Source organism: Musca autumnalis, unplaced genomic scaffold, assembly GCF_047663935.1.
Source record: "Musca autumnalis isolate F117 unplaced genomic scaffold, ASM4766393v1 scaffold_5, whole genome shotgun sequence".
Classification (NCBI taxonomy): Eukaryota; Metazoa; Arthropoda; class Insecta; order Diptera; family Muscidae; genus Musca; species Musca autumnalis.
In genome coordinates, this window is record NW_027412088.1 from 202,658,973 (window position 1) to 202,680,939 (window position 21,967).

A 21,967-nucleotide genomic window follows, 5' to 3' on the forward strand; every position below is an offset into this window, starting at 1 on the left:
GTCAATTCCTTTGCTTAAACGTCAAATGAAATCCAGTCAATTTCCGACCAGTTTTCATTTGACGTATACGCAAAGGAATTGACAGTTGAAATCGAGTGGATTTCGTAATGTAAACCAAGCATAACGGTTTTTAAATAAGGGCATAAGTACAAAATAAAGCCAATGCTTTCGAGGCTGTCTAAACATTTGAATATTTAAATAATAACAAAATCATTTTCATTGTCAGAAATATCATCGCCTTTTATTTTCTTGGCCATAAGAGTTGGTGCGACTTGTCTGCTCACAATATTTCTTCTTCTGCTGCACTTAACCTTTTATCATGCGATTCGCTGAATGTTGATATAACTGGTCTGTTCCTTTACTTTTGAAAGTGGTAAAACCGGCAAAAGTAGCAAAAGTTGTAAACTGCTCCCATATGAATTGTATGGTGTATGAAGTAAAGGAACGCTTTTCGAGTAAAACGTGGTAAAACTTGAAGATTCTTGCACGTAAAGGAACAGAGCTAACATATAGGAATTGAAAAGAATAAACATGTATAAAAAATGTCCTTAAATTTGTTTACCTATTACAGCTGTATAAACAGTGGACATTATAACTCAAGTTTCACCACACACGAATTTGTATTTTCATAATTGCCCATTTTTTCACTTGTTCTTTATAATTTCTTTTGCTCATACTTGTTGTTATTAAAATAATATTCCTTAAGCTGAATCACGCGTTAAATTCACGATATTTTATTGAATTTTCACAAAAACACTTTTTTAACGAACCGCCAAAATTATTTTACGCCAAACAAGAAAATGAAGAAAAACTAACAAGATGCTTTGTTGGGCTATCAGCTGTTAAAATAATCAATGCTTCTTTTTAAGATAAAAGTATCAATATTTGACAATAATAGTAGACAAAGTGGTGACATGTCGACACATGTCCCCATGCTTCCTACAGGGAATTTATATAAAGGAAACTTACCGTTATGTGTTAAAACGTTTAAAGCGACACCAAGAACATTTTCTTTGAACTAACGATTTATGATGGAGTGAGGGACATGTCAAGTGTATTCATTGGTTTCATTGGTTATCAGAGTGACATTGAGTATTGATTTACGGAAAAAATACTAAAATCCTTAAAAAAGGAAGGGGAAGAAAAAAAGAAAATAAGAATAACACATTGGTCACAAATATTTAAGCCCTTAAACTGTGTGTATTGTAAAAATTAATAACATGTTGTTTCACATCAATTAATTGCGTGTTTTTTTTTAGATTACCAATTACAGAAATTTTCTGCATACGTAGAGAAGGGCCACAGAAGCCACAAGTGATAACAATTGACCTAATTCCTAATTGATAAAACCTTTGTTCCTGTTCATCCAATTATTTTTTGTGGCTTTCAAAATAGGACTCGCCGAAACTGCGCTACTTGATATGTACAACAGCAGTGTACAACAACAACGTATAATCAATGAACAGCTGCGAAGAGAAGCCGAAATACCACGTATACGTGTTTCGGAGACGTGCATGATTATGATGAAATATATAGCAGAACATGCAAATGATGATTGCCTCTTGACCGGATTTTCCAGTCAGAAACTAAATCCATTTAGAGAAAAAAGTTCATGTAGTGTTTTATAAATAACACAAGTACACACCCTTTTCAGCTTGTAAACAAATGTTCCTGTGGTTATGTAACTGTTGCGCTGTTACCCTTGCTAACTAACCAAGAAGCGTGTAACCAGCGGGGCAGCATCCTCTCACACCTAAACTAAGCAAAAAAAGGAACTCAATTATTTTGTCAGTAGTGGAAAACAAAACAAACAAAAGTCTTAATGAAAAGCGAAACTTATATACACACATACATAGCAACCCGAACTTTAGCCGTCTATTTGTTATACTATTTATATACTTATATAGAAGAAGAAAAAACTTTACTATTTTAAGAAACTCAAACACATATTTATACGTACATATGTGGCTACCATACGGACTTTACTAACCACAATTGCTATAAATATCCGTACATTTATATATATGTATGAATACAATGAGTCACAAAATTCTGAACTTCTATATTTTCTTGGGTCCCAACTTTAAAGGTTGTTTATGGATTCTATGAATGAATGTGCCAATGCTTCAGAATATTTGTTCCACTGTATTCATGTATCATCTGTTTTATGAAACAATAACAATACAAATCTACTTTCTATTGGAGTAGTTGCGTATGGACTACCTGGGTCAATGAATTCTTGCTCAATATCTCTTGGCGTCAATATGTTTTACGGGCCCTGGGATACTTATATCATAAACAAATATAAAGGAACTAAGTGTATGAATGTATTATTTTCCATATAGTATTATTTACATACATACATTATATATGAAACTATATTCTACAACTAAAACTAAATGGGAATCTTGAATTGAAAATGTAATAAATTTTATAGAACATATCAAACAATAGAAGTGAAAAAAATTGTGGTTTTATTTGAGGGGGGATGAACAATAATTGGTTGGATAATGTCTTCATATAAAAAAACTATTTTTCCTCTAGAGAATATAGTCCAAATAATGTCTTTCACTAGAAAAAATGTATTATTATAAAAATATGTCCAGGATAAAGACTTCCTATAGAAAGAAAATATTATCCCAATAATATTTTCTTATAGAACATTTTGTTCAAATAATGTTTTCTACTGGAAATATTATACGAATAATGTTTCTCTATATTATCTGAATGATGTTTTCGTATAGAAAATATTATCTGGATAATGTTTTCGTATGGAAAATATCCGGATAATGTTTTCGTATAGAAAATATTATCCGGATAATGTTTTCGCATGGAAAATATTATCCGGATAATGTTTTCGTATAGAAAATATTATCCGGCTAATGTTTTCGTATAGCAAATATTATCGTTATAATGTTTTCCTATAGAAAATATTATCCGGATAATGTTTACGTATAGAAAATATTATCCGGATAAGGTTTTTCTATAGAAAATGTTATCCGAATTATGTTTTTCTATACAAAATATTATTCGGATAAGGTTTTCTTATAGAAAATATTTCCTGGATATTGTTTTTCTATAGAAAATATTACACGGATAATGTTTTAGTATAGAAAATATTATCCGGATAATGTTTTCTTATAGAAGATATTATCCGGATAATGTTTTCGTATAGAAAATATTATCCGGTTAATGTTTTCGTATAGAAAATATTTTCCGGTTAATGTTTTAGTATAGAAAATATTATCCGGATAATGTTTTCTTATAGAAAATATTATCCGGATAATGTTTTTTATAGAAAATTTTATCCGGATAATGTTTTCCTATAGCAAATATTATGCGGATAATGTTTTTCTATAGAAAATATTATCCGTATAATGTTTTTCTATAGAAAATATTATCCGGATAATGTTTTCCTACAGAAAATATTAGTGGGATAATGTTTTCCTACAGAAAATATTAATGGGATAATGTTTTTTTATAGAAAATATTATCCGGATAATGTGTTTCTATAGAAAATATTATCCGGATAATGTTTTCCTATAGAAAATATGAATCGGATAATGTTTTTTATAGAAAATATTATCCGGATAAGGTTTTTCTATAGAAAATGTTATCCGAATTATGTTTTTCTATACAAAATATTATTCGGATAAGGTTTTCTTATATAAAATATTTCCTGGATATTGTTTTTCTATAGAAAATATTATCCGGATAATGTTTTTTTTTAAATATTATCCTGATAATGTTTTTCTATAGAAAATGTTATCCGAATTATGTTCTTCTATACAAAATATTATTTAGATGATGTTTTTCTATAGAAACTATTATCCGTATAAGGTTTTCTTATAGAAAATATTTCCTGGATAGTGTTTTCCTATAGAAAATATTACCCGGATAATGTTTTCCTATAGAAAATATTACGCGGATAATGTTTTCCTATAGAAAATATTATTCGGATAATGTTTTCCTATAGAAAATATTATCCGGATAATGACTTCCTGTAGAAAATAAAGTTTTCCTGTAAAAAATATTTCCTATAAAAATATTAATCGGAGGTTTTTTATAGAAAATATTATCCGGATAATTTTTTTCTAGAGAAAATATTATCCGGATAATGTTTTCCTGTAGAAAATAATGTTTTTCTATAGGAAATATTGTCCGTATAATGTTTTTCTATAGAAAATATTGTCCGGATAATGTTTTTCTATAGAAAATATTACTCGGATAATGTTTTTCTATAGAAACTATTATCCGGATAAAGTTTTCTTATAGAAAATATTTCCTGGATAGTGTTTTCTATATTAAATATTTTCCGGATAATATTTTTCTATAGAAAATATTAATCGGACAATGTTTTTTTATAGAAAATATTATCCGGATAATGTTTTTCTATTGAAAATATTATCCGGATAATGTTTTTCTATAGAAAATATTATCCGGATAATGTTTTTCTATAGAAAATATTATCCGGATAATGTTTTTCTATAGAAATTATTATCCGGATAATGTTTTTCTATAGAAAATATTATCCGGATAATGTTTTTCTATAGAAAATATTATCCGGATAATGTTTTTCTATAGAAAATATTATCCGGATAATGTTTTTCTATACAAAATAATATTTAGATGATGTTTTTCTATAGAAACTATTATCCGGATAAGGTTTTCTTATAGAAAATATTTCCTGGGTAGTGTTTTTCTATAGAAAATATTACCCGGATAAAGTTTTTCTATAGAAAATATTACCCGGATAATGTTTTCCTATAGAAAATATTACGCGGATAGTGTTTTCCTATAGAAATATTATCCCGATAATGATTTCCTGTAGAAAATAATGTTTTCCTGTAGAAAATATTATCCGGATAATGTTTTCCTATAAAAATATTAATCGGAGGTTTTTTATAGAAAATATTATCCGGATAATGTTTTCCTGTAGAAAATAATGTTTTTCTGTAGAAAATATTGTCCGTATAATGTTTTTCTATAGAAAATATTATCCGGATAATGTTTTTCTATAGAAAATATTACTCGGATAATGTTTTTCTATAGAAACTATTATCCGGATAAGGTTTTCTTATAGAAAATATTTCCAGGATAGTGTTTTCTATATTAAATATTTTCCGGATAATATTTTTCTATAGAAAATATTAATCGGATAATATTTTTCTATAGAAAATATTAATCGGATAATGTTTTTTATAGAAAATATTATCCGGATAATGTTTTGCTATTGAAAATATTATCCGGATAATGTTTTTCTGTAGAAAATATTATCCGGATAATGTTTTTCTTTGGAAAATTTTATCCGGATAATGTTTTTCTATAGAAAATATTAATCGGATAATGTTTTTCTATAGAAAATATTATCCGGATAATGTTTTTCTATAGAAAATATTATCCGGATAATGTTTTTCTACAGAAAATATTATCCGGATAATGTTTTTTATAGAAAATATTATCCGGATAATGTTTTTTATAGAAAAATTATCCGGATAATGTTTTCCTGCAGAAAATATTATCCCGGATATTGTGTTTTTCTAGAAAATATTACCCGGATAACGTTTTCTTAAAGAAAATATTACCCGGAAAACGTTTTCTATGGGAAAACAATACCCGGATAATATTATCTATAGGAAAACATTATCCAATTAATATTTTCTATAGGAAAACATTATCCGGATAGAAAATAATATTCTTATAGAAAATATTATCCGGATAATGTTTTCCTATAGAAAATAATATCCGGATAATGTGTTCCTATAGAAAATAGTATCCGGATAATGTGTTCCTATAGAAAAGATTATCCGAATTATGTTTTTCTATAGAAAATATTATCCGGGTAATGTTTTTCTATAGAATATCTTATGCGGGTAAGATTTTAATATAGAAAATATTATCCAGATAATGTTTTGTTATAAAAAATATTTCCCGGTTAATGTATCTTATAGCAAATATTTCCTTGATAATCTTTTCTTATAGCAAATATTTACCGGACAATGTTTTTTATCCGGATATGGAAAATATTATATGAATAATGTTTTCCTATAGAAATTATTATGCGGAGAATGTTGTCTTACAAAAACTATTGTCCGTATAATGTTTTTTTAAATATTATCCGCTAATGTTTTCTTATAGAAATTATTATGCGATGAATGTTATCCGCATAATGTTTTTATAGAAAATATTTCTGTATAATGCTTTCCTGTATAAAAAATCATCCGGATAATGTTTCCTTATAGAGAATATTATCCGAAAAATTCTTTCTTTAAGAAAACATTATCCAAAAATTGTTTTCCATAGAAGGTTTTCCTATACAAAATATGATGCCGATAATGATGGATAATATTTCCTGTGGAAAACTTTATTCTGGATAATATCTTCTTATAGAACACTTTTTTGAACTAATTTTTCTTAAAGAAAAGTTCTCAGCATATTTTTTTCCTATTTTTCCTATTAAAATGCTTGCCTCCAGAAAAGGGTGCGTATACGCTATTTAAATTCCAACTACTCATACGCTTAAGTATTCTCGTATTTGTTTTGATTTCAATTTAAAATTTTACTAAATCTTTACATATAGATTCAAATTATTTGTTATATACATACATTATATGCAGGCACCCACTTTGTTTATGACGAGGACAAAAATTGGTGCTAAGTAATGTGTAATAAATCGAGAACAAAAACTATTCATAATGTTGAATTTGTGTCTGTTTGGGCGTGTGTATGTGTCTGTGTGATAAATATCTCTATTAAAATGTGACGTTTCTAAAGGTACTTGACATGCCCATTTATGTATTTTTAAGTGCTTAGAAGCTCTATAGAAATTATGAATAAAAAAAAATACTAAACAACAACAGCGACAACAAAGAAGTAAAGCAAAAAATACAGAATCCTTACTAACTGCAAACTGGCAGCACGGATTTAAACAATACAGGAACATTCATATGTATATGAATGCAAATTTGCAAAGCCATAAATCTACCCAGCTACTAACTAACATACATTCCGTGCAGGCAATTCAAAAGAACATTAGCAGAGTTTTTTGGTAAAAAAACAAGGTTTAATAAAGAAAATTCCATGTGCCTAACAGTCTTAAACAGAGAAAAACCTGTCTTTGTTTGAATGAACATGCATTCCCCATTGCAGAAAAAACCCATCTATTGTTGGTTCAATGACCCCCAGCAATAGCGTGTTGACAAACTCATAAAAAAACCCGCGCCGGGCATACATATGTAGATGTCACACATAGCTACTGCAATGAACGCTCTATACATTGGCATAACGGCCATTGCAATGTTTTTACAGTGATGTAAACACAACGAAAAAAAAAACAACTATCACAGAGTGCTTTCAATGCACTCGTGAACAAAGAAAGACAAAGAGAGAATAAGAGTAGCGCGGTTCATGTTGTTTGTAAACAAGAAGAGAGTATGTGTAAAGGAGAAGATGATTTTTATAGAGAAATTATGGGTGTGTTATCGTCTTTATGACATCCATCTAGGATTTGTGTTATTCTCGCCATAAAGAGAAATTGTAACTGTCTCTCTTGTGGTTGGCGTTATGTTATTGAATAGGCGTGAGTTATAGCTAAGAGAAAACGTATGCTTTTGTTACCAAAGTAAATAAATATAATTTCTATGTTTTTTTGCATATTATTTCAATTTAAACTATTATAATTTGTAAAATAATTTATTAAATTTTTTTAATAAATAATAAAATTTATGTTTGATTAATGTTTTGCAGCATTCCTGCATATGGTGTTGTTGGTTCTTTGTTGGGGCATGCCTTAAAATCAGGTCATTTAATGTATGAGCACGTTCTGATTTTGACTTGTTTTGTCTTCATAAACTCGTATGTATGAATAGAAATATGTAGGGCAAAAACATGAGCATTCGCCGATATGCAAATATGTAGGCATGTATATAAATAAGTACTCTTATTACTTTATGGTACTTTTAGCATTTTTGTTAACGCTGCTGGGTTTTGTAGTTCATCAGTACATATTACTGGTCAGAATATCTCTTCCAGATCTACTAAAGGCAGAAGGTTTTTTTAAGATATTCTTCTACAAATAAAATACCCTTTGGAGAACTTCTAAGGACAGAAGACTTTAGCGGATATTAAAAGGCAGAGTATCTTTACTTTGGCACCTTCAAAGGGTCTTCTGTAGACAGAAGACTTTCTAAAGGTCTTCTATGAACAGAAGACGCTCTTAAGGTCTTCTGTAGGCGAAAAGATCTTCTAAAGGTCTTCTATGGGCGAAAAGGTCTTATATGGACAGTAGACCCTCGATGTGGCTTCTATGGATGGCAGACCTTTTAAGAGTTTTCTAAGGACATAAGACATTCTAAAGGTCTTCTAAGGACAGAATACCTTTAGAAGGCCTTCTAACTTCTTCAATATATACATTTGTATAGATAAGATATTCTGCAGGACCTCTATAGACAGAAGTTGTTCAAAAGGTCTTCCATAGACTGAATACCTTCTAAAGGTCATCTTTGGAAGATCTTATAAAGGTCTTTTGTATATATAAGATATTCTGAAGGTCTTTGTAAAGGTGTTCTATGGGCTGAAACCTTCTAAACGTCTTTTATAGACAAAATACTTTCCAAAGGTATTCTATAGAAAGAAAACCTTACAAAGGGCTTATATGGAAAGGATACCTTCTAAATGTATTTTATGTAGAGAAGACATTTTTAAGGTATTCTATGGACATACGACCCTCTAAAAGTTTTCTATGAACAGAAGACCCTTTAAAGGTCTCCTATGGACAGAAGACATTCTTCTACAGACAGAACACGTTTTAAAGGTCAAAATAACCTTACAAAGGGCTTATATGGAAAGGATACCTTCTAAATGTATTTTATGTAGAGAAGACATTTTTAAGGTATTCTATGGACATACGACCCTCTAAAGGTTTTCTATGAACAGAAGACCCTTTAAAGGTCTCCTATGGACAGAAGACATTCTTCTACAGACAGAACACGTTTTAAAGGTCAAAATAACTTCTAAAAGTCTTCAATAGACAGAAGATCATCTATAACCAGAAAACCTTCTACAGGTTTTCTATAGCCAGAAGATATTCTGCAGGTCTTCCATAGACAGAAGGGCTTCTACAGAAGGTCTGAGACTTTCTTAAGTGGCTTCTATAGACAGTAGACATTCTACATGTCAACTATAACCAAAAGACCTTCTACAGGTCTTCTATAGAGAGAAGACCTTCTACAGGTCTTCTGTAGAGAGAAGAGCTTCCACAGGTCTTCTATAGACAGAAAACTTTTTAAAGGTGTTCTATAGACAGAAGATCTTCAACATTTCTTCTATAACAAAAAGACCTTCTACAGGTCTTCTATAGCCCGAAGATATTCTGCATGTCTTCTAAGATAGAAGAGCTTTTACAGGTCTCCTGTAGGCAGAAGGGCTTCTGTGTATATCGGATACTTTCTAAAGTCCTTCTAAGGACCTGTAGAAGGTGCTCTTCAATTGACAAAAATTCTTTCAAAGATCTTCTATGGACAGGAGACCTTTTAATGGATTTCAATGGAGAGAAGACCTCCTATAGGTCTTCTATAGACAGAAGACTTCTTAAAGGTATTCTATTGGCAGAAGATCTTCAACACGTCTTCTACAACAAGAAGACCTTCTACAGGTCTTCTGTAGAGAGAAGACTTTCCACAGGTCTTCTATAGACAGAAGACTTTTTAAAGGTCTTCTATAGACAGCAGATCTTCAACATGTCTTCTATAACCAAAAGACCTTCTACAGGTCTTCTATAGCCAGAAGATATTCTGCAGGCCTTCCATATATAGAAGAGCTTTTACAGGTCTCCTGTAGGCAGAAGGTCTTCTGTGTATATCGGATACTTTCTAAAGTTCTTCGAAGGACCTCTAGAAGTTCCTCTTCAATTGACAGAAATATTTTCCAAAGATCTTCTATGGACAGGAGACCTTTTAATGGATTTCAATGGAGAGAAGACCTCCTAAAGGTCTTCTATAGACAGAAGACTTTTTAAAGGTCTTCTATTGGCAGAAGATCTTCAACACGTCTTCTACAACCAGAAGACCTTCTACAGGTCTTCTGTAGAGAGAAGACTTTCCACAGGTCTTCTATAGACAGAAGACTTTTTAAAGGTCTTCTATAGACAGCAGATCTTCAACATGTCTTCTATAACCAAAAGACCTTCTACAGGTCTTCTATAGCCAGAAGATATTCTGCAGGTCTTCCATAAATAGAAGAGCTTTTACAGGTCTCCTGTAGGCAGAAGGTCTTCTGTGTATATCCGATACTTTCTAAAGTTCTTCTAAGGACCTGTAGAAGGTCCTCTTCAATTGACAAAAATCCTTCTAAAGAACTTCTATGGACAGGAGACATTTTAAAGGATTTCAATGGAGAGAAGACCTTCTAATGGTCTTCTATAGACAGAAGACTTTTTAAAGACAGAAGATCTTCAACACGTCTTCTATAACCAGAAAACCTACAGGTTTTCTATAGCCCGAAGATATTGTGCAGGTCTTCCATAGATAGAAGAGCTTCTACCGAAGGTCTTCTATGTATATATCTGAGACTTTCTAAAGGGGCTTCTATAGACAATAGACCTTCTACATGTCAACTATAACCATAAGACCTTCTAAAGGTCTTCTGTAACAAGAAGATCTTCTACAGGTCTTCTATAAACAGAAGACCTACCAAAGGTCCTAAGACCTAACAAAGGTCTTCTGTAGACAGAAGATATTCTACAGGTATTCTATAACCAGAAGACCTTCTACTGTCAGAAGATATTCTGCAAGTCTTCTATAGACAGAAGAACTTCACAGGTCTCCTATATGCAGAAGGCCTTCTGTGTATATATCGGAGACATTCTAAAGGTCTTCTAAGGACCTGTAGAAAGACCTTTTCTATAGACAGTAGACCTTCCAACGGTCTTCTATAGAAAGAAAACCTTTCAATGGTCAAAGGTCCTCTATAGACTGAAGACTTTCCTCTTCCTAGCCAGAAGATATTCTGCAGGTCTTCCAGAGACAGAAGAACTTCCACTGGTCTCCTATAGGCAGAAGGTCTGCTGTGTATATATCGGAGAATTTCTAAAGAACTTCTAAGGACCTGTAGAAAGACATTTTCTATAAAAAGTAGACCTCCTACAAGACAGCAGACCTTCTACAGGTCTTCTACAGACCTATAGACCATCTAAAGATCTTCTATGGAAAGGAGACCTTCTAAAGGTCTTCTATGTACAGAAGGCCTTCTATAGGTATTCTATAGACAGAAGACCTTCCAAAGGTATTTTATAGCCAGAAGGCATTCTAAAGGTGTTCTACGGACAGAAGACCTTTGAAAGGACTTCAATCGAGAGAAGCGCAAAAGGTCTTCTAAGGACAGGAGACCTTCGAAAAGTCTTTTATGGACAAAAGACCTTTTAAAGCTCTCTTATGGACGAAAAGCCTTTATAAGGCACAAAAGACCTGCTAATAGTCTTCAGTATACAGAAGATCTTTAAAGGTGTTCTATGGACAGAATACCTTTAAAAGGTCTTCTATGGACAGAATACCTTTTAAAGGTCTTCTATAGACAGTGAAGCTTCTACAGGTATTCTACAGACGGAAGACTTTCTACAGGTTTACTGTAGACAGAGGACCTTCTAAAGTTCTTCTATAGACATAAGACCTTCTAAATGTATTCTCTAGACAGAAGATCTTCTAAACGCCTTCTCTAGGCAGAAGACCAGCTAAAAGTCTTTTATGGACAGAAGACCTCCTGAAAGTTCTATGGAAAGAACCCCTTTCAAAGGTCTTCTATAGGCAGAAGACCTTCTAAAAGTGTTTTATAACCAGAAGACCTCATACAGTTCTTTTATGGGCAGAAGAACTTTATCAGATCCTTCTACATGTCTTTTATAAACAGAGTTCCAATAACAAATTACCTTTAAAAATCAGGGTTTTTTCAATGGTCGGAAGTCGTTTTATTAAATTGCATTTGTTTTGCATTCTCATAACTTTAAACTTTGCCCTCGTAACGGGTGCGTAAAACCCCCCATTTAACATACTTATCAATCAACGAAAACAAACGGTATGTATTGCTCTTCGTACATCATACTCTCACGCACTCACAACAACAAATATAGTGGAAGAAATACCATATAAAACTGCATTATTAGTACAAGAGGACAAAGAGTGACGTCATGAGATCGTGTAAGTGCAGCCGACAAAAACAACAATTGTTAACTGTTAACAGTGTAAATAACATGCAAGAACATTTCGTTATTATTCGTGTAAGAAAGTGTGTCTGTGTTTGTTGGAGCAAAAACAAAAAAAGGACCCCAAAAATGGAACAACGAAAATTACATTATTGGTACGTAACCTACTTTTAGGCGGAGAGAACATAGAAAACAACAAGAGTAATAACAACAAAACAATTGCATAGATTTGTAGTCCGTCAGTATAACAACGATGTAACCCACCAAAGGGCATTGGTGTGTTTGTGTGTATGTGTGTGTTTATAGGTTTATGAGAGTGACGTATGTGCATTTATGATTGAATCTTATTACTCATGCTGCCTAAAAAAGGAGGAGGAGAGCCTTAAGGATTTAAAAAAATTGGGTGATTTATTCTGTGTGTAAATGTTTTAATGCTTTTGTAACCTATCTGTAAAGTGGATTTAATGATAATAAAACCTCTTTAAACCACAAACGAACATTTAGCCTAATCCTTGAGCCTATAATGCTGTTTTTTATGTGGCATAGGTTGCCCAAACAGGCAAAGCATAATTTGACCTAGTTTTCCCTTTGCTTCTTCTTCCACAACATCATCATACATTTGAATTGCCAGCAATGTTATTATCTCCCTCTTTTGGTTGCCTGTGTGTTTGAGTGCATGTTTACGCGTGTTCTTGTTTGTGAATCTGATGTTGTATATTATCCGTTTGGGGTTATGTTTCTTGTTTTGTGATGAATATTCGGATGCCTGTGCGGTAGGTAGTTTGTGGGTTTTGGTTTGTGTTCGTGTCTTTTTCACAAAAAAAAAGATGTTACGGAAATAATTGCTCAAGGATACCGAAACTGCCTAAAAGCAGGAAATATTTGTATTTTGAAAAAAAAACAAAAAGAAAATGTTTGACATTTTGGCTTCTTAATAACTATTTAGTGGGACATAAAGGTGTGTAATTTGTTCTATAATAAGAGATATGAACTACAGTAGAATGCCGACAAGTCATTTAGTTATTCCGTTTCTTTGAACATTTAAACGAATTAGAGTTATTTTTGATTAGAGTAATATGAAAAATAAAACGGCACCATCGAGACCGAGGGACCAACCGTTTGCTTTTACGAATATTGTAAACTAATCCATAAAACCCAATCTATAAGTAATTCCGTTTCTTTGAGCATTTAAACGAATTATAGTTATTTTTGATTAGAGTAATATGAAAAATAAAACGGGACCAACGGGACCAAGGGACCAACCGTTTGCTTTTAGGAATCTTGTAAACTAATCTATAAAACCCAATCTGGCACACATCATGAGTTAACGCCTTTTATTTAAATGTTTGGTGTAAATGCGCTATAACCACATTCACCTTCATTAAAAAATGTTTGCTTCTAATTCATTAGAAAATCAAAATTGTATTTCAATTTAATTATTTCTTGGCAAAAATATCGACCATAATTTTTGCTGACATGAACTCAAAATTTTCTCTTAAATTGTCATAATTAATGGCTTTAGTATGCATTAAAGGATAATGGATTTTATGCTATTGTTGTTTTTGCTATTATCGTTTATTGTTGTTTCTAATGAATATCGTACTACTTGACAGCAATCAGACATGTTTGCAAGTTCAATGATTGCATGCAGCACACACTAACACTCACTAACTTGTTCAGTTGTAGTGAATCATAGAAAGGATTATTGGAAAAGAGTTGCCATTAATATTAAGAGGGAAATTGTATCTATAAAAAAATTACTATTTTCCTTCAAAAACCGTGAGGGTTAAAGTTTCCAATCTAATTTTATTATAGAATATGTTATTCCTTCAGAAGGTCTTAAACAGAGAACGTCTTAAAAGGCGTTTCGTCTATAGAAGGCCTTTAAATGTCTTCCAATTTGAGGAGACCTTAATAGAATATCTCTTCCTTAGATTTTTGGAGGCGTTTTCATATTTAAAAACCCTTTGGAGGGTCTATAGCATGTCTTTCGGCTATGGAAGATTCTTAGAAGGTCTTCGGTCTCTAGGATATCTTAAAAAAGTTCTCTGTAAAGAAGACTTATAGAAGGTCCTCAGTTTATAGAAGCCCTTAAGACGAAAGAAGGTCTCCTGCCTATAGAAGAACTGTATTAGGTCTTCTGCCAATAAACAAGGTCGTATAACTATAGGCCCTTAAAAGGCCTTTAGAAAGTCTCCGATATATACACAGAAGACCTTCTGCCTATAGGAGACCAGTGGAATTTCTTCTGTCTCTGGAAGACCTGCAGAATATCTTCTGGCTATAGAAGACCCATAGAAGGTCTTCTGGTTACACTGTGCAACATTTTTAAGGTGATCTTGTGCAAGCAATTCGAACTCAGGATTTTTTGAAAGTACAGACCCAAACGACAAGAAACCCTAGTTTGGTTTTGTTGTGTCAGATCCAGCTCGGATTTTATGGCCCCATCTAAACATGGTTAAATATTGAGTTTTTAAAGAAATTCGGGGCTATATCTCTGAAACCAATGCGAATCTTCTTCTGACCTCTGAAGCAAATTTGTTGATAAGGACGAGAATAAAATATTTAGTGAAATAATAAACTCAAAAAACTACATTTATTGACTCAAATTTCAAAATATATACAAAAATTACACAATTTTTATACATTTCGCACCGTATCTCCAAAACCGTTAATTTTTTCTGAATATTTTCTTTTGGAAAAATATTCCCTGGAATGTTATACACAACTCTTCAGAACATGTCATTGTTGTAAAATGCCTCTATGCCGTTGTTTTCAGTACATTTTTCAACGACGATTTAATAAAAATGCCAATAATGTAGTGAAATCCGAAATGCGAGAAAAAACTGTTGATGTGAACTGTGTTTGAAATACGTGTTGTAAAAGATATGATGCAAAATACCGCTTAAACAACATGAAGTAAGCATTTAAGAGTTTCAGAATGTTCTAAAGAATTGTTGAGAACTTTATTTGGAAGATTTTTCCAAAGGTTAATTGGTTCAACTCCCAATAGTTTAGCCGATACTGACCAGAATTTCAGCAATTATGTAAATTTTTCTATATTTTATAGATTTTGATGCCCTAGATGGAGTTTTTCTTATGTGGTTTTCTCAAAAGATAAGTTCTACTAGTTTAGGGCTACAATATTGCTAAAGACAGCAAAGCCAAATTCCTATTCGTTTCTGAGATAAAGACCTGATAAATGCAAAAAAGTGTAGATTTAGCCCGGTTTAGATGAGGCCATAAAATCCGAACTGGATCTGACAGGACAAAACCCTACTAGGGTTTTTATAGTCTAAATATGTACTTTCAAAAAATGAATACGAGAAGTTGTTTGCATTTTCAGTGTTGCATAGTATTATAGAAGGCATGTTGACGATATTCTGTCTATAGAAGCCCCTTTAGAAACTCTCAGATATGTACACAGAACCTTCAGTAGAAGCTCTTCTATCTATGGAAGACCTGCACAATATCTACTATCTATGGAAGACCTGCAGAATATCTTCTGGCTATAGAAGACCTGTAGAAGGTCTTCTAGTTATAGAAGACCTGTAGTATATTTTCTGTCTATAGAAGACCTTTGGAAGGTCTTCTTTTTATAGACGACTTCTAGAAGGTCTACTGTCTGCAGAAGATATTCAGAAGGTCTTCTGGTTATAGTTGACCTGTAGAAGGTCTACTCTCTATAGAAGCTCCTAGGAAAGTCTTCAGTCTATAAAGAACCTTTGGAAGGTTTTCTTTCTATAGAAGACCGTTGGAAGGTCTACTGTCTATAGAAAAGGTCTTTCTACAGTCAATAAATTTAGAAGACTTTAGAAGACCTTTAGAAAGTCTCCGATATATACACAGAAGACCTTCTGCCTATAGGAGACCTGTGAAGCTCTTCTGTCTATGGAAGACCTGCAGAATATCTTCTGGCTATAGAAGAACAGTAGAAGGTCTTCTGGTTATAGAAGACGTGTTGAAGATCTTCTGTCTATAGAAGACCTTTGGAAGGTCTTCTGTTTATAGAAGACCTGTAGAAGGTCTACTGTCTATAGAAGCCCCCTTAGAAAGTCTCGGATATACACACAGAAGACCTTCTGTAGAAGATGTGTTGAAGATCTTCTGTCTATAGAAGACCTAAAAAAGGTGTTGGGAATCGGCCCAACCCACTCGACGATATGGATGTAGATCTTATCGAACTCGATAAATCATTGTCATCGCCAATTCGTCCATCCCTAGCAAGAGAAAATCACTCTTCTTCTTGAAGTTTTTGAGTGTGGATCGTCAGATCAAAATAATTTGTGCAAAACATATTTTAATTGATATTTTGAATAAAATAATTTTAAAGTGACCGACTGTGTCAATAAAATTGAATTTAACATCAGTTTAAAGTGTTTTTCTTTTGTTTACAGACAACAAAACGTAAGTATCGTCAGAATACTTGTTGTATTTGTTGTAGTTTGCAAAAGGTAATATTGTTGTTCGTCTTTGTGCAACAATAATTTCGGTTCAAAATCTACTCTGTAGAATTTGAGCCACTACAAGTCCTTTCGACTGTATTGGAACTTGTACATGGTCCTTCGAGTCCTAAAATAAAGAATCGGCTGATTTGCCAAAAAATTTTCCAAAAAAAAAGCATAAAAATTGCTTAGAAATTGTTGAGAAAAAAGTAGAATTTGTGTTTGCTTGTCTGTGTTCGTATTTGGCGGCTTTTGTTATTTGTTGTTGTGATTGAGACACAACAAAAGAAAAGTGTCATTTCCAAAAAAGAAAAAAATAATTTGTTTATTTTTGAACACTGAGAAGTTGTGTGTATTTTAATAAGTAAAAAAAAAAAAATAACACATACATAAACACCATTAAAAGCATCACTCTCACTTTTTTCATTTTTTTCCATCATTTTATTTGCATTTTGCACATTTGTTTTCATTTGTTGTTTTCATTTATTTCCATTTGTCATTCACGACATAAACGAGTATTGCCATCTCTTTATTGTTGTGTTTGATCGATCTGTCAGTAGTCAATTGTTGCCATATCGACTACTGCTCATAAAGTGTGAATTGAAAATTTGTGTAGTTAGCGTAACGTAACGTAAGGTTGTATAACGTAACGTATAGAACGTAACACAAATTATAAAATTCGTAATAATAATAATAAAAAATAATAAATTGAATACAAAATAAATTTTAATTCAATAAAATATAATAAATTAATTAAAAAACAAAATAAAAAAAAAATACAAATAATAAAAAATATTGAATTTATTCTCATAAAAGTTTATAATTTAAACTATTTATTGAGAATACGCATAAATTACCTTGCAAACACCTAAAACCATTACGAAATAATTACACTTTATTTATTTAAAAATAAATAAAGCGATAATTATAGTTTGACAAGCGTAATATAAATAATAACACTAATAAATAACATAATAAAATAAATAAATAAGTGCATAATTAATAATAAATATAATAAACACATTTCATAATAAATAAAATAATACAAAAATAAATTAATATTACTAAACATGGATTCTATAGTTTGTGCTAGGTTCGAATACGAAACTGATAGCCTTATGAAAACGTGTGAGAAGGTGGGAAAGACTCCTGAAAATGATTTTTCGGTTTCTTTAATAGAAACCAAGTTAGATTCCCTAGATGAAGATTGGCACAATGTACGCAGTGCATTTGAAAGTGTCTATTTGGTAGAAGCAGAAGATGAAGAAGAAGAAAAGTATAAAAGGAAAGCTAGAAAACTGTTTGAGACAGTTAAAGATAAATATGAAATAACAAAAGCTAATTTAATGGAAATTATGAAGAAAAGAAAACTTGAAAGTCAAGGTAACACCGCTAGAGGCGATGCTACAAATCCATCATTGTTTCACAGCTCAGCTGTCTATCCTCCGAATACAACATTTGATATGTCGGAGATCTGCATTAAAGTGCCACCTTGTGACACTCAAGACTTCTACGGAAGTTATGAAGAATGGCCAACATTTAGAGATATGTTTACGGCCATATATGGTAATCATCCCAGACTTACGCCAGCGCAAAAACTTTACCATTTGCGGAACAAAACAAAGGGTGAAGCTGGGAGAATTGTTGATCGGTATCCATTATCTGATCAGAATTTTTCTTTGGCATGGGAGGCATTGTCTGTGCGATATGAGAATGTGAGAGTTCTCGTAGACAATCAATTAAAGATTTTATTCAATCTTTCGGCAGCAAAGGTTGAATCGAGTAGTGACATTAAAAGAATACAATCGACAGTTAGCGACTGTTTATCTATTTTGAAAGCCCACAATATTAAAGTAGATCAGTGGGACCCAATTTTGATATACTTATGTTCAACTAAGCTTCCAATTGAAACATTGACCCTTTGGGAACAATCGCTCGAATCACATTCAGAGCTACCCAAATGGTCACAAATGGAAGAATTTCTAAAAAACAGACATCGAGTTCTAGAGCGAATAGATTGTCTTAGGAATGAAGCAGCTTCCACTTCCTTCAATAGTGGTTATCCAGCGCATCAAAATGCGCAATCGACATCATCCAATAGATGTGTCATGTGTAGTAGAAATCACATTTTAAAGAATTGTTCAAGATTTAATAGTTTGAATGTGGATCAGAGAATTGATTTTGTCAGAGAAAAGAGATTGTGTAATAATTGTTTGACAAGCGGACATATCTCTCAAGAATGTGTTAGTGTACATAGGTGTATGTTTTGTAAGAAGAAGCACCATACCAAATTGCATTTAGCAAATAATGTGCAAGAGAGATTTACACAGCCAAGAACAGTAGCAAGAGATAATCAAACATCTTTCCGTTCGACAAATGGACGCCAAACAAATACCCTTGTTACTACAGATAGTGTTATTGAAGAAATGCCATGTTCGTCTAGTTCGGCAGCTCCACCTTCGAATGTGGAAACACATGTGTCAGTGAGCCATGATGACATTATGTTGCCAACAGCTCTAGTAAAAGTAAAATATTCTGGGGAAATATTTACAATTAGAGCACTTATTGACTCTGCGTCGAAGAGAACATTTATTACTCAGAAGATAGTTAAAAGAATTGGCATTAGAACTGAGAATGCAAGTTTCAAGATTAGCGGGCTGAGTGGAACAGTCGTAGCTAATACAAATAAAAAGTGTATTCTGACTTTGTGTTCAGAAATAAATGAGTCAGAATTCGAAACCGAAGCACTAATAGTAAAGAATTTAACTAGTCTACTTCCATCTCAGACAATTCAAATAACTAACCTTGAAAGTATTAAAGATTTGAAGTTAGCAGACCCAGGTTTCATGATTTCAGCACAAATAGATATGCTAATCGGGAGCGATGTTATCCCATATATAATCTTAGAGGGAGTTAAAAAGAATATTTTGGGCAATATGATAGCTCAAAATTCTATATATGGGTGGTATATCTATGGACCAATACCGTCAAATGAAATTTGTTTAGCGTCCGTACAAGTAGAAAATAATACTGAGGATGACATAAGTTCATTATTAAAAAAGTTTTGGGAACAAGAAGAAATAAGTCAGGTTCCTATTTCAACAGAATCAGACGATTATTGTGAGGAATTTTACGCCAATACGACTTACCGTCTAGCAGACGGAAGATTCGTTGTAAAATTACCATTCAAAGATCAATTTCCACAAGAATTACATTTAGATTCGTCCAGATTTAAAGCAAAGAAGCAATATGAACATATGGAAGTTAAGTTGCGAAAAAATGTTGACCTTGAGAAATCTTATAATGATGTGTTGAATGAGTATTTGTCATTGGGACATATGAAACCCACAAGCTCCAAAGAAATTTGTAATGATGGAAAATATTTTTCGTATTACTTACCGCATCATGCTGTCTTTCGGCCAGAAAGTACTAGCACAAAAGTGAGAGTGGTGTTTAATGGATCGAGTAAGACAAAAAGCTCGAATTCATTAAATGATGTTTTGCATACAGGGCCAATATTACAAAATGATTTAGTTGCTGTAATACTTAATTGGCGCTTGTATAAGTATGTGTTTAACGGTGACATTGAGAAAATGTACCGACAAATATTTGTTCATCCTTCTGATCGGCAATACCAGAGAATATTGTTTAGAAAAGATTGTCAAAGTGAAATTAAAGATTATGAATTGAGTACAGTAACATTTGGTATTAACTGTGCACCTTATTTGGCAATTCGCACATTGTTGCAATTGGCAGAAGAGTCTAAACAAAAATATCCAATTGCAGCTAAAATAATAAATAAAGAGATATATGTTGATGATGTATTGACTGGAGGTCATACACTTGCCTCGGCTTTAGAGGCACAAAAACAATTAATGAGTACGTTGAGTTCGGCTGGATTTCCGTTGAAAAAGATTACGGCAAATCATCCGAGTCTGCTTTTAAATGTCCGATCAGAAGATTTATTGAATGAAGCATTTTTAAGAATTGAAGAAATGAGTTCAACAAAAACTTTAGGTATTCGTTGGAATGCCATTACGGAATCATTTTCGTATAGTATGCAGTCACTAGAGGTGACTAGCCCAATAACCAAAAGGAAAATCTTGTCAACAGTTTCAAAACTATTTGACCCAGCAGGGTGGTTAACGCCTATAATTATACAGGCAAAAATTTTGTTGCAAGACCTTTGGTTAGAAGGCATTAATTGGGATGACAAAGTTTCATCATCCACGTATATAAAATGGAAGAATTTTGTGGATCAATTTTCAAGTATTGATTCGATTCAAATCCCAAGATGGATTAATTATTGCCTAGAGGGCTCTGTACAATTACATGGATTTTGTGATGCTTCTGAGAAAGCATATTGTGCCGCATTATACATTCGTACGAACACAGAAACAAATTCGTCAGTAAGATTGTTAATAGCGAAAAGTAAAGTTGCTCCGTTGAAGAGAGTAAGTTTACCAAGATTAGAGCTTTGTGGTGCCGTATTGCTCTCATCTTTGGTAAAATATGTCGTCTCTAAATTGAATGTAGACAATTATTCTGTTCATTTGTGGACAGATTCTACAATTGTATTGGCATGGTTGCAAAAACATCCATCCACTTGGAATACGTATGTTGCGAACAGAATCGCTACGATATTTCAAAATGTCGAAAATGCAACATGGAGACACGTTTCTACCAAATGCAATCCTGCAGATCTTGGAACTAGAGGTTCTAATACTGCAGATTTATCAAACTGTTCATTATGGTGGAATGGCCCAATGTGGCTACTAAGTCCTGGCAATAATTGGCCAGACACTAATGTTGTTTTAAAAGATCCACCAGAAAAGAGAAACATTGAAGTACATTGTGCACCAATTGTAGAGGAAGATGGTTATAAAGAGATGATGACAAAATTTTCTTCTTACAATAAAACTTTGTGGATTGTTGGATATATGTATAGAATGAAAAATAAACGAAGAAAAGATGAGAATTCTGATGTAGAAAAAAGAAAACTGCTATCGCAAGATGAGTTGAATCATGCAAAAATGGTTCTTGTCCGAATGGCACAAAGGTTTCATTATCCCCAAGAATATAGTGATTTAGAAAATTCAAAACCAATATCACGACAAAGCCCACTGCGGGCGTTAAATCCACTTTTAGACAAAAATGGAGTAATAAGAGTGAATGGGCGTCTAGCTAATGCTAACCTTTCATATGATGAGCGATTTCCAATAGTAATGCCCAATACTTCTCATCTATGTAACATATTTTTGGATTTCATCCATAAAACACTGATGCATGCAGATATGGCACTTATGATGTCGACAGTTCAAAGACAGTT

General features: G+C 32.5%; 1 protein-coding gene across 1 annotated transcript; it reads left to right on the forward strand.

Moving 5' to 3' along the window:
• Window positions 1-1,270: 1,270 nt before the first annotated feature.
• LOC141405547 (guanine nucleotide-binding protein subunit gamma-1-like) lies at window positions 1,271-1,763 on the forward strand. Its single transcript, XM_073990012.1, has one exon. It carries the CDS (start codon window positions 1,422-1,424, stop codon window positions 1,626-1,628), a length of 207 nt encoding a protein of 68 aa, XP_073846113.1. The 5' UTR covers window positions 1,271-1,421; the 3' UTR covers window positions 1,629-1,763.
• Window positions 1,764-21,967: the final 20,204 nt, after the last annotated feature.

Bases quoted from the DNA above. Each gene is read 5' to 3' on its own strand.
- LOC141405547 (XM_073990012.1), top strand. From the start codon at position 1,422: ATGTACAACAGCAGTGTACAACAACAACGTATAATCAATGAACAGCTG.